Genomic DNA, 17,148 nt, shown 5'->3' on the forward strand with positions numbered 1-17,148 from the left:
GGCACTCTATGACCTTTCCAGCATAAAGCATGGATGGGTCCCTGCTGAACTATCCTGTGTGTGGGGTGCAGGTGTGGAATGCGGAAAGGAGCTCCCAGCCTACCTGGATGGTGGGACATTACTCCTTAGGAGAAGGTGCAGTACCTCTGTGGCGACTGAAGCCTCAAGGGCGCCACAAATTCACACGCTACGGATTTAAGAAATGCACCGCCGGTCAGTTTACACGGAGGGCAGGAGATCTCGATAAATCCCATCCGCTCTGCTGGAACTGTAAGGCTGTGTTCACACTGGGCATTTTTTATGCACATTTTCAGCTGCGTTTTAAAGTACCAGCAAAGTCTGAGATTTCAGGAATCTCATGCACACAGCTTGGGTTTTTCGTCATCAGGATTTTGTGCTTTGCATGGTTTTATACACAATGGAGCATTTCACTCCTTTCAGCGCTTTTTTCTGTATTTTTCACCCACTGAAATTAATGGGTGGTGAAAAACCGCTGTAAATCCAAACCAAAAACACAGCATGCAGGAGACAAATGTAGCACGAGAAAAACGCAAGAAAAGCCACAAGAATTATCAGGAAAAACATGCTTTTTCTTCTGCAGCTTCTTCCCTGCCAATAGAGCAGGTTTTCCTGCAGAAAAAAATGCTGATAAACGCCTAGTGTGACCCTAGCCTAAGACGCTGCATTATGAGTAGGGAAAATACGCAGCATAGAAAACTCATTGTGGGAACTACAGCCACCAAACTACCACTCTGGTCCTCTCACTACTAGAAGACCTTGTTCTCCTGCTTACAATACGCCAAACTTTTTATTTTCCCTAACACTGAAGTGAAAAAGAAAATCATCCAATCTGAACAGAGCTGCAAAAAGTATTATTATTAGTGGTATCACCCAAAAACGCTGCCATTAACCTCTGTGCAGGCGGCTCCACAGACAATTGTTTGCCGCACACAAAAGAAGGGCATTTCAGGGCACCACAGGCCAGCCCCTAATGATGGGAGAATGGGGTGGGGGGCAGGAGCCCGTGAGCTGCAGCACTCAGTGCTACCCCAGCCCCTGACCCGGTGCCCTGTGTGTGACACGCTCTCCACATGCCTGAGCTCTGCCGCTCCCCTCCCCCCTGCTCCAGAGGATGCACTGCTATGTAGTCCCGGCCACTCCAAGGCTTCCCTGTGTCCATCGCCCCCCACCTCTGTGCACTCTCCCTCCTCCGCCTCCTTCCACCTCGTGTGCTTGCGCAGGAGCTCTAGGAAAAAAAAGTCCCGGAGGGCTCTGAGAAGCGCCCAGAGTGAGCTCCACACAGCGAGAGCAGCTGGTGAGAGCAGCCGGGCATGAGTGGCTGTCCCTGGTGATGGCAGCGCACAGAGGGAGGATGGTCCGGAGGGCACTGCTGCTGTGGGCAGCGCTGCTCAGCTTCTCAGGTGAGTGCAGCTGGGGATTTCTGAGAAGTAACTTCGCTTCCATGCAGTGAGGACGAGCTGTGCCCCCTAATTATGTGTGGCTGCCCCAGGGGGCACATAGCTGCACTCTCCGCCATGGGATGTGTCCCCCTCACAGCCCAATATGATGGATTGTGTCCCCTCACAGCCCAGTATGATGGATTGTGTCCCCTCACAGCCCAGTATGATGGATTGTGTCCCCTCACAGCCCAGTATGATGGCTTGTGTCCCCTCACAGCCCAATAGGATATGTTGTGTCCCGTCACAGCCCAATATGATGGATTGTGTCCCCTCACAGCCAAATAGGATATGTTGTGTCCCGTCACAGCCCAATATGATGGATTGTGTCCCGTCACAGCCCAATATGATGGATTGTGTCCCATCACAGCCCAATATGATGGATTGTGTCCCCTCACAGCCCAATATGATGGATTGTGTCCCCTCACAGCCCAATATGATGGATTGTGTCCCCTCACAGCCCAATATGATGGATTGTGTCCCCTCACAGCCCAATATGATGGATTGTGTCCCCTCACAGCCCAATATGATGGATTGTGTCCCCTCACAGCCCAATATGATGGATTGTGTCCCCTCACAGCCCAATATGATGGATTGTGTCCCCTCACAGCCCAATATGATGGATTGTGTCCCCTCACAGCCCAATATGATGGATTGTGTCCCCTCACAGCCCAATATGATGGATTGTGTCCCCTCACAGCCCAATATGATGGATTGTGTCCCCTCACAGCCCAATATGATGGATTGTGTCCCCTCACAGCCCAATATGATGGATTGTGTCCCCTCACAGCCCAATATGATGGATTGTGTCCCCTCACAGCCCAATATGATGGATTGTGTCCCCTCACAGCCCAATATGATGGATTGTGTCCCCTCACAGCCCAATATGATGGATTGTGTCCCCTCACAGCCCAATATGATGGATTGTGTCCCCTCACAGCCCAATATATGTTGTGTCCTCTCACAGCCCAATATGATGGATTGTGTCCTCTCACAGCCCAATGGGATATATTGTGTCCTCTCACAGCCCAATGGGATATGTTGTGTCCCTTCACAGCCCAATAGGATATATTGTGTCCCCTCACAGCCCAACAGGATATGTTGTGTCCCCTCACAGCCCAACAGGATATGTTGTGTCCCCTCACAGCCCAACAGGATATGTTGTGTCCCCTCACAGCCCAACAGGATATGTTGTGTCCCCTCACAGCCCAACAGGATATGTTGTGTCCCCTCACAGCCCAACAGGATATGTTGTGTCCCCTCACAGCCCAACAGGATATGTTGTGTCCCCTCACAGCCCAACAGGATATGTTGTGTCCCCTCACAGCCCAACAGGATATGTTGTGTCCCCTCACAGCCCAACAGGATATGTTGTGTCCCCTCACAGCCCAACAGGATATGTTGTGTCCCCTCACAGCCCAACAGGATATGTTGTGTCCCCTCACAGCCCAACAGGATATGTTGTGTCCCCTCACAGCCCAACAGGATATGTTGTGTCCCCTCACAGCCCAACAGGATATGTTGTGTCCCCTCACAGCTCAATATGATATGTTGTGTCCCCTCACAGCCCAATAGGATATGTTGTGTCCCCTCACAGCCCAATAGGATATGTTGTGTCCTCTCACAGCCCAATAGGATATGTTGTGTCCCCTCACAGCCCAATAGGATATGTTGTGTCCCCTCACAGCCCAACAGGATATGTTGTGTCCCCTCACAGCCCAATATTATATATTGTGGTGGGTCTCGCTGCTCAATTTTGGGTTGCCCACATGCTATTTAGGGTGATGATGGTTATACAGATGTTGGCATTGGTGCCCACTATGCGGGGCGGCAACAGTGAGCACACTGGGGAAGAGAGAAAGTTTGGGAGAAGTCAGAAGAATCTCGCTATATGTCCGTCCCAATGATTTCCTATCTGTCTCTCTTGATTTAGAAGCAGAAAGCGATTATCACTGCTGGTCGCTGACAACACATAACATAACTGATCATCACCAAGACACCGTAAGCCTTCCCAGCAGATTGTCGCTCGTACACACAGACACCGTAAGCCTTCCCAGAAGATTGCTGCTCGTACACACAGACGCCGTAAGCCTTCCCAGCAGATGATTGTCGCCCGTACACACAGACGCCGTAAGTCTTCACTGCAGATGTTTGTCGCCCGTACACACAGACGCCGTAAGTCTTCACTGCAGATGATTGTCGCCCATATACGCAGACGTCGTAAGCCTTCCCAGCAGATTGTCGCCCGTACACACAGACACTGTACTGTATGCCTTCACAGCTGTGAATTACTGGACAGGGTTGAGCTAGATTGTCAGCTATACTGAAATAATGCATGTTTGTTACCCTTAGGTTATTATGTTTGTATGTGGTTCTTTATGTGAAGGTTGTTAATGATGTTTGTAACAAAACTAAATGATAAAAAATAGTTTCAATAAAAATAATTTGATTAAAAAAAAAGTCTTCACAGCAGATGATTGTCGCCCATACAGGGAGACACTGTAAGGCTATGTGCACACGCTGCAGATTCACCAGCGGATTTTTCTGTGCGGATCCGCAGGTAAAACCGCAGGTAAATTGACCTGCGGATTGGCCAGCGGTTTTCCCCTGCGGTTTGACACCTGGACAATGGAATAGGTGTCAAACCACAGAGGAATCCGTAGAAAGAATTGACATGTCAATTCTTTCTGCGGATTTAAAACCGCAGCTTTTCCGCAGTGGAAAAACCGCATGTGCACTGCGGATTGTAAATCCCATAGACTTACATGGTACTGTACACTGTCTGCAGAACTGCTGCGGATCCGCAGAGGCCAAATCACATACCCTAAGGGTACCGTCACATTTAGCGATGCACCAACGATACGACCCGGTCAGGGTCGCTAGTGAGCTGCCACACAGGCAGATCTCACCAGCGACATAGCAGCAGTCGGCGGCCGTTACTTGCCTGTCATACGCGGCGATGTAGGCTTCCTCTCGCCTGCGTCAACGCGTCGCTCGTCGGCGCCAGCAGGAAGCCGCCGCCGCAAAACGGCCCAGGACGTTCTCGCGCGATCAGCGATAACCAGCGGGGGAGCCGGTCGGAGGTAAGGATCACACATAGCGATATCGCTGCAACGTCACAAAATCGGTGACGCTGATCCGCCTGCCATTATTGAGACGGGAGATCAGATAAAGCCTGCTTGTGATGGATTTTACACTTTTAGATCAACAGTGAAACGTGTAGAATTGTGTAAAATATTTCAGATAACCGAGTCCACTTATTGCCCCTGATCTGAAAAATCAATTGTCTATGTGGATTCCAGAACTATTTATATACATCGCCTTAATGTCTTTAAAACCCAGCACAGATTAAACAGACTGATAGAGTGGATTGCACAGAGATTGTGTCCTAAGGCAGGGGCTCTTTAAATGACCTGCCTTCATTTTATCTCTGGTTGTGATGGATGGAGAAAACAGGCTTGTTGCATTAGGTAAAGACTTTTAGGTTAACTTCCTCGAGAGATCTGTTCTCCTAAGAAAATGTGTATTGGGTAATTAAGTAATCCCCACTGCATGAGACAGTAAGCAGCCAATTAGTTCCGCATTTCTGTAACAGTTGGCAATACACAACCGTGGAAATAAAGGCTCTCTAATCCCTCTCCCACTGCGATCTAGCCGCAAGAGTCACAAATATTAGGAAGTGGCTTTGTCCTACATTTAAATGCATCTGCTAAAATGTAGGGAAAATGGTAAATGAAGCAAGTTGTAAGGTTCTGAGACGCAGTCTCATAGTGCAACGGGACAAGCAACATGAAAAGTGTGGCGTATTAACTGACCCTAAACCGTTTTTGACCTAGGACATAAACCTATTATTTCCCCTCTGCTGAATAATAATAATTTCATCATTCACCTACTGTACATGCTCAGAATAACTCGGCCTCTCCAACAAAAAGTATTCCGGGCTACATAAGTGCTGTTCTGGATTTAAACCTAACCACCCTGGGTGTGAAAGTGCAAAATGTCCTCAGGGTAGAGAACCTGCTGTATAGAAAGAGGCAGGGATGTTAATGATTTCTTGTAAAAATCAAACTTTTATGACTTTCCTTGTTTAGGATCTCCGTGACAAGCTTGTAAAATTAGCAAACAGCTTTTACCTCTTGTTTTCCTGTTAATGACGGGTGAAACCTCACATTGTGACTTTCCTTTCGTTGAAAGTGTCCTGGTTTACGAGTGTTTGGTAAATAAATATGAGAGTGTTAGTCAATAGTTAAGAGCGTTCCTTCACTTTGGGGCTTGAAGACTTCATTAGATATATTGGCTTAGGTGTATTTATCGATGCTAACCATTTTGGAACAGGGTAACGTCCAGGACCTTAGTATCCATGTTGGTTTAAAGAAAAAAGTGCTGTTTTTATGTAACAATCATAATCCATGTTTAATTAGTGTAGTGCAGTTTAGAAAATAAGAGCAGGGCAATGATTGGTTTTATTTGCAGCAAGAATACTTTTTTTTTTTTTTTATTTTTTCTTGAAACAATTAGGGCTTGTTCACATGTTGCACTTTTGATGCAGAAAAAGAAACACAGTATTTTACAGTACTAGCGAGCGATGGGAATGAGATTTCTGAAATCTCATGCACATGATGCATATTTTTTTTTTCCTGGCAGCGTTCAACTTTCACAGCATTTTTTTTTTTTTTTTTTTTTTCAAATCTGCAGCATATTAAATCTTTCAGCATTTCTGCACTGTTGTTCACCTATTCAAATAAATGGGGGGGAAAAAAGCTATTAAAAACACATTAAAATGTGCCATTTTCTGCACCATTGTTCCCGCAGACACTGGTTTTTGCATCCAAAAAATCTGCAAATACTAAATGTGTATGATGGTTCACTGATTAGCACTGTTGCTAATAATAACATTGCCTACATTTTCTGCCAATTTACAGGATATTCCTGCTGCATTGGTCTCCTCTTGATTCCAATGTGGCCTATCCCCTGTGTTATGTAACTTGTAAAATTGATTAAATTCTTCACATCTTTGGAACATAGTTTATAAATTTGGATTCTGTTAATATTAGAGGGGAAGACCAACTTTTCATGGCATAGGTCACAAATTATCATTGGATTCTATCATTATTAGAGAAAGATATGCAATCAAGGGAACACTGGTGGTGCAGAAATAGAGTATAATTGTAAAAAAAAAAAAGTACCGTAAATGTATTATATAGACCATTATGTATTTTAGGCCCAGAAATCACGTTATTTCCTGCAGAGTTCCTTAATTTGTTCTTTGATATTACGGTATTTTAGCTGCAGCCTTTACTTTTTTTTTTTCCTCCCAAACCATGCTGTGTGCATTAGAATATAATCACATGCTGCAGATTGGCTGGTGAAATGATTGCAAATGTTTCATTAACCTGAAAGCGCTTGCTGGACTGCATGCTGTGCAAACAGCCCCTTTCACAGGAAGGTAACGGTGCTTCATTCATAGAAATTTCTGTAAGAAATTTGTGCAGTGTAAATGCATCATTAGCGGAACATTACCAGCTGAAATATGTATGGTATATGAGCAGTATTTGCTGTAAAAAGTAGGTCACCCCTCTGGGAAATGCGTCTATATTGATAACGGGGCTGTCGCCCTACAGGAGAGGTGGCTGTGCCTGCTTGTCTATCCTTTGACTTTGGTAGGAGTTCTGAATATAGCCAAGCTCCAATGGCTGCCTATTTTCAAAACTGTGTTAGAGGTGAATGGGGAGAGCCACTTCTCTACACTTAAGGTACTGTCACACTAAGCGATATCGCTAGCAATAGCGCTGTAACTTGTGACGTTATAGCGATATTGCTAGCGATATCGCTGTGTCTGATACTTACCAACGACCCGCTCCCCCGCTGATTATCACTGATCGCGCGAGAACGTCCTGGACCGCTTCTCGTCGTCAGCTTCCTGCGGCGCTTCCTGTGGAGAGACGAGCGTGGAGCCGGGCGGGAGGACGCAGGATCGCCTGGTGTGACAGGTAAGTAGCGACCCCCGTCCCCAGCGATGTCGCTGGTGAGATCTGCCTGTGTGGCAGCTCACTAGCGACCACTTAGCGATGTACCAGCGATCCTGACCGCGTCACATCGCTGGTCGGGATCGCTGGTACATCGCTAAGTGTGACAGTACCTTTAGAGCATGACAGGCCCTGGTCTACAGTTGGGTGCATCCCCTTTTTGTGGATATGCCATAAATATCTGAGATGGGAATATCCCTTTAAGGTGTTTCCTATGGAATTGACCTATGTGTGCTCTGCCAGTGATACCTTAGTTACAACTAATGAGTTCTCTGCAGAGCATTGCACTCTATGAACATCTCTGCTGAATAGCGTTCACTTATTCATCATTACTTCTGTTTTCTGATCTATTCTTTTATCTCCCACTCAGGATCTTGGTGTTTCAGCGACCTATTGTTTGTAAAAGAACCTGTGGACGTAATAGTTTATCGGAAAGATTCAGCGATATTAGATTGCTTAGCTCAAGGGGAGTCTCCAGTCACAATCACATGGCTGAAAAATGGAGGGAAGATTTCTGAGACTGAAAGGATCTCAACTTTACACAATGGCTCCTTGTACATCCAGGAGGTGGAGGGCAGGAAAGGAGAGCAGTCTGATGAAGGATTTTACCAATGCTTGGCTCTGAACAGATATGGTGCCATTTTAAGTCAAAAGGCTCATCTTTCATTAGCAAGTAAGTACGGCGTTTAGTTTCCTCTGAGCTGTCTGTCATGGTTTACTATAGACTTTAGAGAACAATTGAACTGCATTTCCACAAATATTTTAACAAAGTGAAGACACTATTCATTATATACTACTTAATTAATCCTCTCTCTTACACAAAACGACTGCTGATCGGCTACTTGTTTCATTTAATAGGCTGTTTACACAGGCAAACCGCTCTTCAAAAGCTCCTGAACAATCCTTCAGTGAGCATAGTCTGCTATTCTCAGCAGCGCGAGTCCTGTCTATACTGGGCAATGTGCTGCCGAGAATGATGATTCATAAGAACACTCATTCACAATAGTCATGTAGTTTATGGACGGAGGCATGTATGCTTTGTAAAGTGCCTGTTATCATAAGTCATTGTGTATGTTGTGCATTCTTTGTACCCTGATGTTTAATAAACAAATAATAAAAAAAAAAACAATAGTCATGTAGTGTGAATAGAATTTAAGGGTGTACATTAGATAAGAATCTAGACCTCTTAATGTTCTCCCTGCATTGGCAGCATTGTGGCTCAGTGGTTAGTACTGCAGCCTTGCAGCTGTGTATTCCTGGGTTCAAATCCTACCAAGGACAATATCTACAAGGAGTTTGTATGAGCTCCCCCTGTTTCTGACTGTTTCCTCTGGGTTCTCAGGTTTCCTCTCATGCTCCAAAAACATACTGATCGGGAATTTAGATTGTGAGCCCCAATGGGAGCAGTGATGATAATGTCTATAAAGCACTGTGGAATTAATGGCGCTATATAATATTATTATATTATTAATAATCTTTATATAGTGCCAACATATTCCGCAGCGCTTTACAGTTTAACAGTTTAAAACACAACAGTCATAAGTAACAACAATAGCAATAATACAATAATTAAAGCAAAATAAAATGTCCCTGCTCGTGAGAGCTTACAATCTACTATAAGGTTTGGGAGATACAAACTACAGGTGTGTATTTACAGTGATGGTCCAGCCATCTTAAGGGAGTGGGGGATAGATAGAGATAGTGAATAGGCTACAGACACACTAAGGGCCCCGTTACATGCTTCAATGTCCCAGCGTTCCCACCAATGATCCGACGTGGATGGGATCGCTGGGACATAGGTAGCTGATCGCTGGTGAGCTGTCACATAGGCAGACTCACCAGTGATCAGGACCAGCGAGCACGCTGGTATCCAGGGTAAACAGCGGGTAACTAAGTGCTGCGCGGCGTTTAGTTACCCGCTGTTTACCCTGGATACCAGCTTCCAGCGTCTGCTGTATGGCAGCGGGATCTCGCTGATCTTTGGTCTCTCGCTGTCACACGCAGCGATGTGTGCTGCCCAGCGGGAGACCAACGATAGATTTATGGCCCAGACCGTTAGGCAACGATTAACGATCAGCCAACTGATCGTTGATCGTTGTTACGTGTCACACGCAACAATGTCGTTTCGACATCGCTGCAACGTCACCAAACTGGTGACGTTGCAACAGTATCGTTCACAATATCATTGTGTGTAACGGGGCCTTAACACATAAAATGACTTTGATTAGGGAACGTGATAGGCTGCTCTGAATAAATGTGTTTTGAGGGAGCACCTAAAACTGTGCAAGTTGTGGCACATCCTAATTTCTTGGGGTAGAGCATTCCAAAGGATTGGCGCAACGCGGGACAAGTCTTGGAGTCGGGAGTAGGAGGTACAGATTAGTGCAGAGGGTAGTCAAAAGTTATTTGCAGAGCGCAGTGATCGGCTAGGCTGATAGACAGAAATGAGGGAGGAGATGTAAGGGGGTGCCGCACTGTGGATAGCTTTGTGGGTGAGAACAAGTACTTTGAATTGGATCCTATAATGAATGGGCAGCCAGTGTAACGACTGGCGAATAGCGGACGCGTCAGAGTACCGATTAGTCATATGGACTGGAGAGGGGAAAGTCGAGTGAGGGGGAGGCCAATTAATAGAGCGTTACAGTAGTCCAGGTGGGAGTGGATCAGTGTGACGGTGAGGGTTTTTGTTGTCTCCAAGGTGGGAAGAGAGGTGGATTTTAGAGATGTTCTCTAGGTGTAAGTGGCAAGAGCGGGCAAGATATTGAATATGGGAGGAGATGGAGAGATTGGTGTCAAACGTAACACCCAGACAGCACGCCTGCTGCCGGGGTGTAATTATTGTGCCACCCACGGAGAGGGAAATGTCAGATTTAGGGAGGTTAGTAGACGGCAAAAGAAGGAGCAAAAGAAGTTTAAGTTTTGGAAAGGTTGAGTTTCAGATACAGAGCGGACATGATGTTAGAGACTGCAGACAGACAGTCACTGGCATTCTGTAGTACAGCGGAGGTAAGGTCCGAGGATGACGTGTATAGTTGTGTGTCATCAGCATAAAAATGGTAATGAAACCCAAATCTGCTGATGGTTTGTCCAATTGGGGCCGTGTAGAGAGAGAAGAGAAGGGGGCCAAGGACTGAGCCCTGAGGTACCCCAACAGTGAGAGTAAGAGGAGATGAAGCGGAGGCAGCGAACAAAACACTGAACATCAGAAACACTGAAGGTCAGAAAGATTGGAAGAGAACCAGGAGAGAATGTAGGGGGCAGAAGCCGGATTGTGAAGGGTCAGGAGGGAGTGAGTGGAGAGGTAATCGATAAGGCAGGAGTAGACCAGGCGCTACAATAGTTTAGAGATGAAGGTAAGTTTGGAGACTTTTCTGTAGTTGCTTGTGCAGGATGGTTCGAAAGTGGGTTTCTTTAATAATGGAGTAATGATAGTGTTTGAAGGAGGAGGGGGAAATGCCCGAGGAGAGGGATAGATTAAAGATTGTAGTTAGGTGAGTTGACGACTGGAGGAAATGTGAGGGAATGAGGCCAGTCAGACGAGAAGAGAGGAGCCTAGAGACTTCTCTGTGAAGGGATCAAATGTGGAGAGTGAGCCAGCGGAAATGCCAGGAGGGATGGATGGGAGTCACGGCACCTGGCGGCTGGGAGCGGATTTCCTGATGGATATTATATATTTTCTCTTTAAAGTGGGAGGCCAGGTCATCAGCACAAATGTCTGTAATAGAGGCTTGTGCTTTCGACCTGAAAAGGGAGTGAAAGGTGTCAAAAAGTTTCTTGGGGTTGTTGGATGGTGAGGAGGAGATCAGGGTGGTGAAGTAGGTCTGTTTGGTGAGGTGGAGGGCAGAGTTATAGGTTCTTAACATAAATTTGAAGTGAAATTTGTTTTCCCTCTATAAGTGTTCAGTACTCCTAGAGCATCGCTGGAGAAATCGAGTTTGCAATGTGAGCCAGGACTGTTTTACTCTGTGCTTGCTCCCATATAAGCCTCCGGCTGATGTATATGGGAGTGTTGACTGAGATGACTGTTGGCAGAACAATTGGCCAAAGCCATTTAATGTGCACGGCCAGCCTTAGAAAAAGGGTACTCAAAGAACCAACATGGGTATTACCATGGGAACTATCAACCTTCGCTTTTGGTCAGGATGGCAGCCATATTTAAAGTAATAGATCCGAACTGGAAAAATATGATGGCAGAAACGAATGAAGCGAGGTATCTGATGCATTTTTAATATATGTAATGTAGGTCAGGTGTGTAAAACGCATTCTTTATTTCAGCATTGAACAGATATTACTATTTAATGAGATGTGTGGGTACACATCAAGGACGGTTCAGTTAATTTATTTATTTCACACCAGGGTCCGTCAATTTTCTAGTGAAAAGAGAATTTCCCAGTCGGTAACTGAACATGTCTCATGCATTAGAGACAGGTCCGCAGGGTGCATACGTGACTGCAAACACCTTTTATATTATCACAGTCTTTGTAGTAAGATCGCATGACGGAGATGTGTCGTTCCAGCGTCTCACATAAGCCCTTTTCCTGAATTGTTCATAGTAAAAAAGACAGTTATGTAAAAATGGATAAATGCACATTGATCGTCACATTTCTGCTTTTCCCCTCATATCTATGTAAGTGCTGCTTCTCTAATTGCTCGGCCTTACACTCCAAAGCATGTGCGATCTGCCAAATATAATCCCTTTCTTTGAGTTTTTTTTGAAGCATAATGGGTTCTCCTGTTTGACACTTGTGTATAGACTACCCTTAAGGATTAAACATTTATCTGTGGTTGTAAAAGCTAGGCTGTGAACCAATTGATTTTTCCATTAGCCTGTGTTTCCAAGGCATGCCTTTTGCCTACCATTTCAGATTTGTACCAGATAACATCTCTTCACATCCACTATTATTGTTTGCTATAAACAGTAGGGGTGTTTTTTCCAAATCGAAGACAAGCATTTCCCTTGACGGTACTGTTTCCACCTATCACATGTGTAGGCTTCTTCTTGCCATTGTCAGCTTTTTTTTGCCATTTCACACTCAAATGTGAACACTGCCTCTTATTTTTATCATACCTAATATATTTTTCTAAATATGGAGTCGTTATCTATATAACACATCCTACAAATGAGTTTACATCTTATTTGGAATGACTTTCCATAATCCACTCAAACAAGTAGATGTATTTGCATTTAGACCTGGCAGCCCGCATTGAAACGACCACCCATCTGTACAGATTTGCCAATCCGTCGGTTGTGTAGCAGCCTGTTTAGACTGGCCAGCCACACTTTCCACCTGCATATAATGATATTTTGCTGGCATATGCCATTGTTCTTGGCACCACATCACCTGTTTACAGGGGATAATGTGCTACAGAGAACGCTGATTTGCAAGCTTAAAAACTAATAAACCTTACATGTCCGCAGTTATGCATGTAAAAAATTTCCTAGATCCCTTTTGGATATTTTTCGCAAAGACTGGACTTTTTCAATATGCCTAACGGCTCATGATGCCGCTCATTGAGGCACCGTTTTGCTAATTTACACCCTGTAGTGTAGTGCAGGATTTGTGTACTCGGCATTGCCTAATACATGAACCTTTAGCTTAAGGGCCCCATCACACATAGCGACTCACCAGCGATCCTGACAACGATATCAACTTGTCAGGATCGCTGGTGAGCTGTCAGACAGACAGCTTCACCAGCGATCAGCACCAGCGACGCTGAGCGCGCGGCGTCGCTGTGTACTTTAGTTACCAGCACGTTGATGCAGGGAGCTGGTAACTAAGGTACACATCAGGTTTCTAAGGGGCGTGCGTCACTTAGAAACCCGATGTGTACCTTGGTTACCAGCTCCCTGCATCAGCGCGCTGGTAACTAAGGTACACATTGGGTTTCTAAGCACGGTGCTTAGAAACCCTGCGTTTACCTTAGTTACCAGCGCGCTGATCGCTGGTCTCCCGCAATCAAAAAAATGTCTTGGCTATTCCAGGACGATCAGCGATAACCGGCAGGGGGGCCGGTCGCTGGTCAGTGTCACACACAGCGATCTTGCTGGTGAGATCGCTGTTGCGTCACAAAACTTGTGACTCAGCAGCGACCTCGCTAGCGAGATCGCTATGTGTGACGGGAGCTTAAAGGGATTGTCTAATCAAGAGAGACCCTTTTCAGGTACAACTGATCGACTCTCAGCTAATCAGTGTAGGTTTGACTTTAGAATTGGCAGTTGGCGACAGCCATGTATTTCCTTTGTAATGGAACAGTTGTTAAGTGAATGACGGGCAGGGAACCGTCACAGTTGATGGTCTTTGTTAATGTTCTCTTCACTGGCTAATAGATGGTGGGTTGTGCGTGGGGGGGCACTCTTTGTGATGCCCATATGCCTTTCTAGTGCATATGGGAAGAGTTGTCTCCAGGAAAAGTCATAGTGAATGAATCATTATGTGTTTCTGATCTGTTGAATACTTCTGTTTGTTACTGGCTGTTGAGTTCATTGCTGCTGTGAGCCAAAATGTGCTCAGAGCGGGTGCCAACATCCCTCCTCACCTCATAAGAAAAATACTACAACACCTACTACCTGGCTATACTTCCACCATGTATAGACCATTGAGATCCACCATGTCTGAAATGTCATCTATTCTAAGAATCTTCTTGAGAAGAATCCTATGTTCTCCGTCTGTAAGCTGAAGAGCGTCATACAAAGAAGCTGGTGGATACTGTTCTTGACGATACTGTTCTCAGGTTAAAATCCTCTAGATGTGGAAATAACATTATTCAAGAGTAAATTACAGGGAGTCTAAACCAGAAACACAGATTAGACTATTAATTTCAAAACTGAAACATTTTGTAAAATGTTGTGATTATTGGAAGTAATATATTCTACTGTATTCACCCAGAACATGACTATCCCTCTAGTTGCCGTTAGTCATGAGACAGATAATAATAAGCTATTCAAGTTAATGTCCTCATTTGATGGCTTAATGAGTCTAGACTCTCCCACAGTATATGTATAATGCTTGGCACAACATGGCGCTGTGTGTAAGCAGATACATAAATTAGCATTGAAGATGATAATGGGGCGCTGTATGGAATTAGCACTGTTTTGAATATCAAATGCATTGTTAATCACTTCCCGTAATAGAGACATCAGTGGGTAGCTCTGAGAATATCCTAAAGCCTTTTTCACATGGGATAGAATAGTAAATAGGAGAAAAAGGGCAGTGTGTATTCAGGCTTAAGGCATTTTTCATTCTGTTTGCCCCATGTAAACGTCTCTTCAGAGTCGCCTAGAGACAACTGCAATAGAGCTGAACGTCTTAAATGAACATCTTCTAGATAAATACTCACACCTATGGAAATTGGTGTTGGGGTCAAATTTATCCTGGTACAAAGTCGTATAAAAATGTGAATGGAAGTGATTGCTTTATCAGCGTGTATCTTTTTTGAGATATTCATCTACTTATGAGCTTAACTTTCTTTTTGTCATGCTACGTTTCTAACAAAGCGACAAGCTATTGTTTGTAGCTTGTGTGATTTTTATGTAGCGAATGAAATTAACCCAAATGCTTCTAATGCCAAAAGCTCTTCCTTTACCCCAAATGGAGTGTAACAGAATTAATAGCACGGACTGTGTTTTAAATCTAAAGTTGTAAATGTGAAGATATATATTTTTATGAGCTTTCCGGTATATTTTAGGAGCGCTATACATGTTAATCTGGTGGAGAATAGGCATTAAATGGGCATTCGTTCTAGTCAAAGAGCAAGTACTATCTTAGTCATTGGGAACAGCAGGGGGCAAGGATGTTCTTTTTCTGCGGCTGGCCAAAGCATTGACAAGTAAGATTGCCATTAGCTTTGGGATCACAATGCACAGTTTTGCATTTTGAGATGCGTACAGCTTTAGCCTGTGCAATGGTTTAGAGGCTGAACACGCAAGTAGATTAGGACCAGGTTTCTAAGGTTTAAGAAGTGGAAACTGGAGGTTGCATTCTACACAGGAACGCCATTAAGACATTATAATGAAGGCTTCACAGGGTTGAAAGGTTAGAAACTGGCCAGGGTGCGACTTACCCCCCTGATGAAGGGCAGATGACCCTGATTCTTTGGCCAATTCTTTCATGTCTGTCCTCTTGCAAAGAGTGATTGCCAGGGATTGTTCTGTAGGAATGCACAGATTGGAAAGTAAGCAGACCTCCCTTTTTTTTTCTTTTGGTGTCCCTTAGAATCTTATCTCCTGTTCCCAGCAGGTCCACCAGCAGACTCTTCCTACACTTCTCTATTAGTCATGCAGCTGATGTGCTTTAATTATAACCCTGCCTTTTCTAGGAAACCCCAGTGAAGTTATACAGGTTGGGTGGCAAAATAATCTAATTTTATGAAAGTGATTTTCATTTTTAACTCGTACTAAAGCAAGCTGTTTTATTAATAATTTTAAATTTCCTAGTATTTTAGAATGACACAAATGACAAATGTAAACGGTCCAGGTATAGCCATTAGGTAGTACTTGGGACTGTTGCTTATATAGCGGCAACATACTTCACAGTGCTATAGTTTGTTGCCATATGCATCAGTCCCTGTTACCAAGACACTTCTAATCCAGTTTGTCTGCATCCATTAACCTATGTTTGTTTCTTGGCGTGTGGAGGACACCAAAATACCAGAAGAAAACCTAAGCAAATATGAAGCACTTGCAGACTTCATGCTGATGTGTGTGGTTGAATGTCCTGATGAACATCTATCCATTGTGACTGGATGAATAAGCATGTGGGCAGAGGTTTAATAAATTCACATGAGTTCCTATAGGTTCAACCCTCAAAAATGATTGCAATTGTTGAACAATTAGATTCAACACAAATCAAAATTTGTCATGTAGTGTGTGTGTGTGTGTGTGTGTGTGTGTGTGTGTGTGTGTGTGTGTGTGTGTGTGTGTGTGTGTGTGTGTAATATAAATATACACGCATACACACACACACTGCTTTAAAATTTTGTTTCTTATTTTGCAGATGTTGAACAAATATTAATTTTTAATGGGTCAGCTCGTGAGTTTATTAAACTTCTGCATGCATGCTTATTAACATACGGTCAGAATGGCTATATATGCATCAGGGCTTCTAATTTTCTTTGTAAGTATACCGTATTTTTCGGACTATAAGACACACATTTTTCCCCCGAAATTCGGAAGGAAAACGGGGGTGCGTCTTTTATAGTCGGAATGTACTTACAGTTAGCGTGGTGGCAGCAGGATTCGGGCGATTCTTCTGGTGGTCCGACCCTGCAGGGCAATGATCTCGCTCCCATCCCAGCCTGCTGCGGCTGGGGCGGCAGTTTCGGCAGTGCTTGGTGCTTCGGGGGGCTCCGGCGACATGTTTCGGCGGTGTTCGGTGCTGCGGCGGGGGTTCTGGCGACATTATATGAAAGCCCGAAGCCCCACAGTTCTATTGCCTCCAGGCAAGATCTCGGGAGATGAGCTCTTGGAGCCGAGATATCAATCTGCGCATGCGCCGCCCACAGCAACCATTTCCTTGGAGGCCACAGTATCAAGGCAAAAGAACTGCGGGGATTTGGGGCTTTCACATAATGTCGCCAGAGCCCCCCGCAGCAACGAGCACCGCCGAAACTGCCGCACCAGCTGCAGCAGGCTAGGATGGGAGCAAGATGATCGCCCTGCAGCATCA

The 17,148-nt window shown here is 44.8% G+C and overlaps 1 protein-coding gene across 1 annotated transcript in view; it reads left to right on the forward strand.

Moving 5' to 3' along the window:
* Positions 1 to 602: 602 nt before the first annotated feature.
* Positions 603 to 17,148, forward strand: part of PRTG (protogenin) — a 192,899-nt gene continuing 176,353 nt past the window's right edge. The window contains exons 1-2 of the mRNA XM_073587013.1: positions 603 to 1,421; positions 7,854 to 8,156. Of these exons, the coding sequence (XP_073443114.1) occupies positions 1,352 to 1,421; positions 7,854 to 8,156 (373 nt within the window). The 5' untranslated portion in view covers positions 603 to 1,351. The remainder of the gene's footprint in view (positions 1,422 to 7,853; positions 8,157 to 17,148) is intronic.

The sequence above is a fragment of the Dendrobates tinctorius genome, unplaced genomic scaffold (assembly GCF_039654945.1).
Source record: "Dendrobates tinctorius isolate UK_male_01 unplaced genomic scaffold, ASM3965494v1 ptg000097l, whole genome shotgun sequence".
Lineage (NCBI taxonomy): Eukaryota > Metazoa > Chordata > Amphibia > Anura > Dendrobatidae > Dendrobates > Dendrobates tinctorius.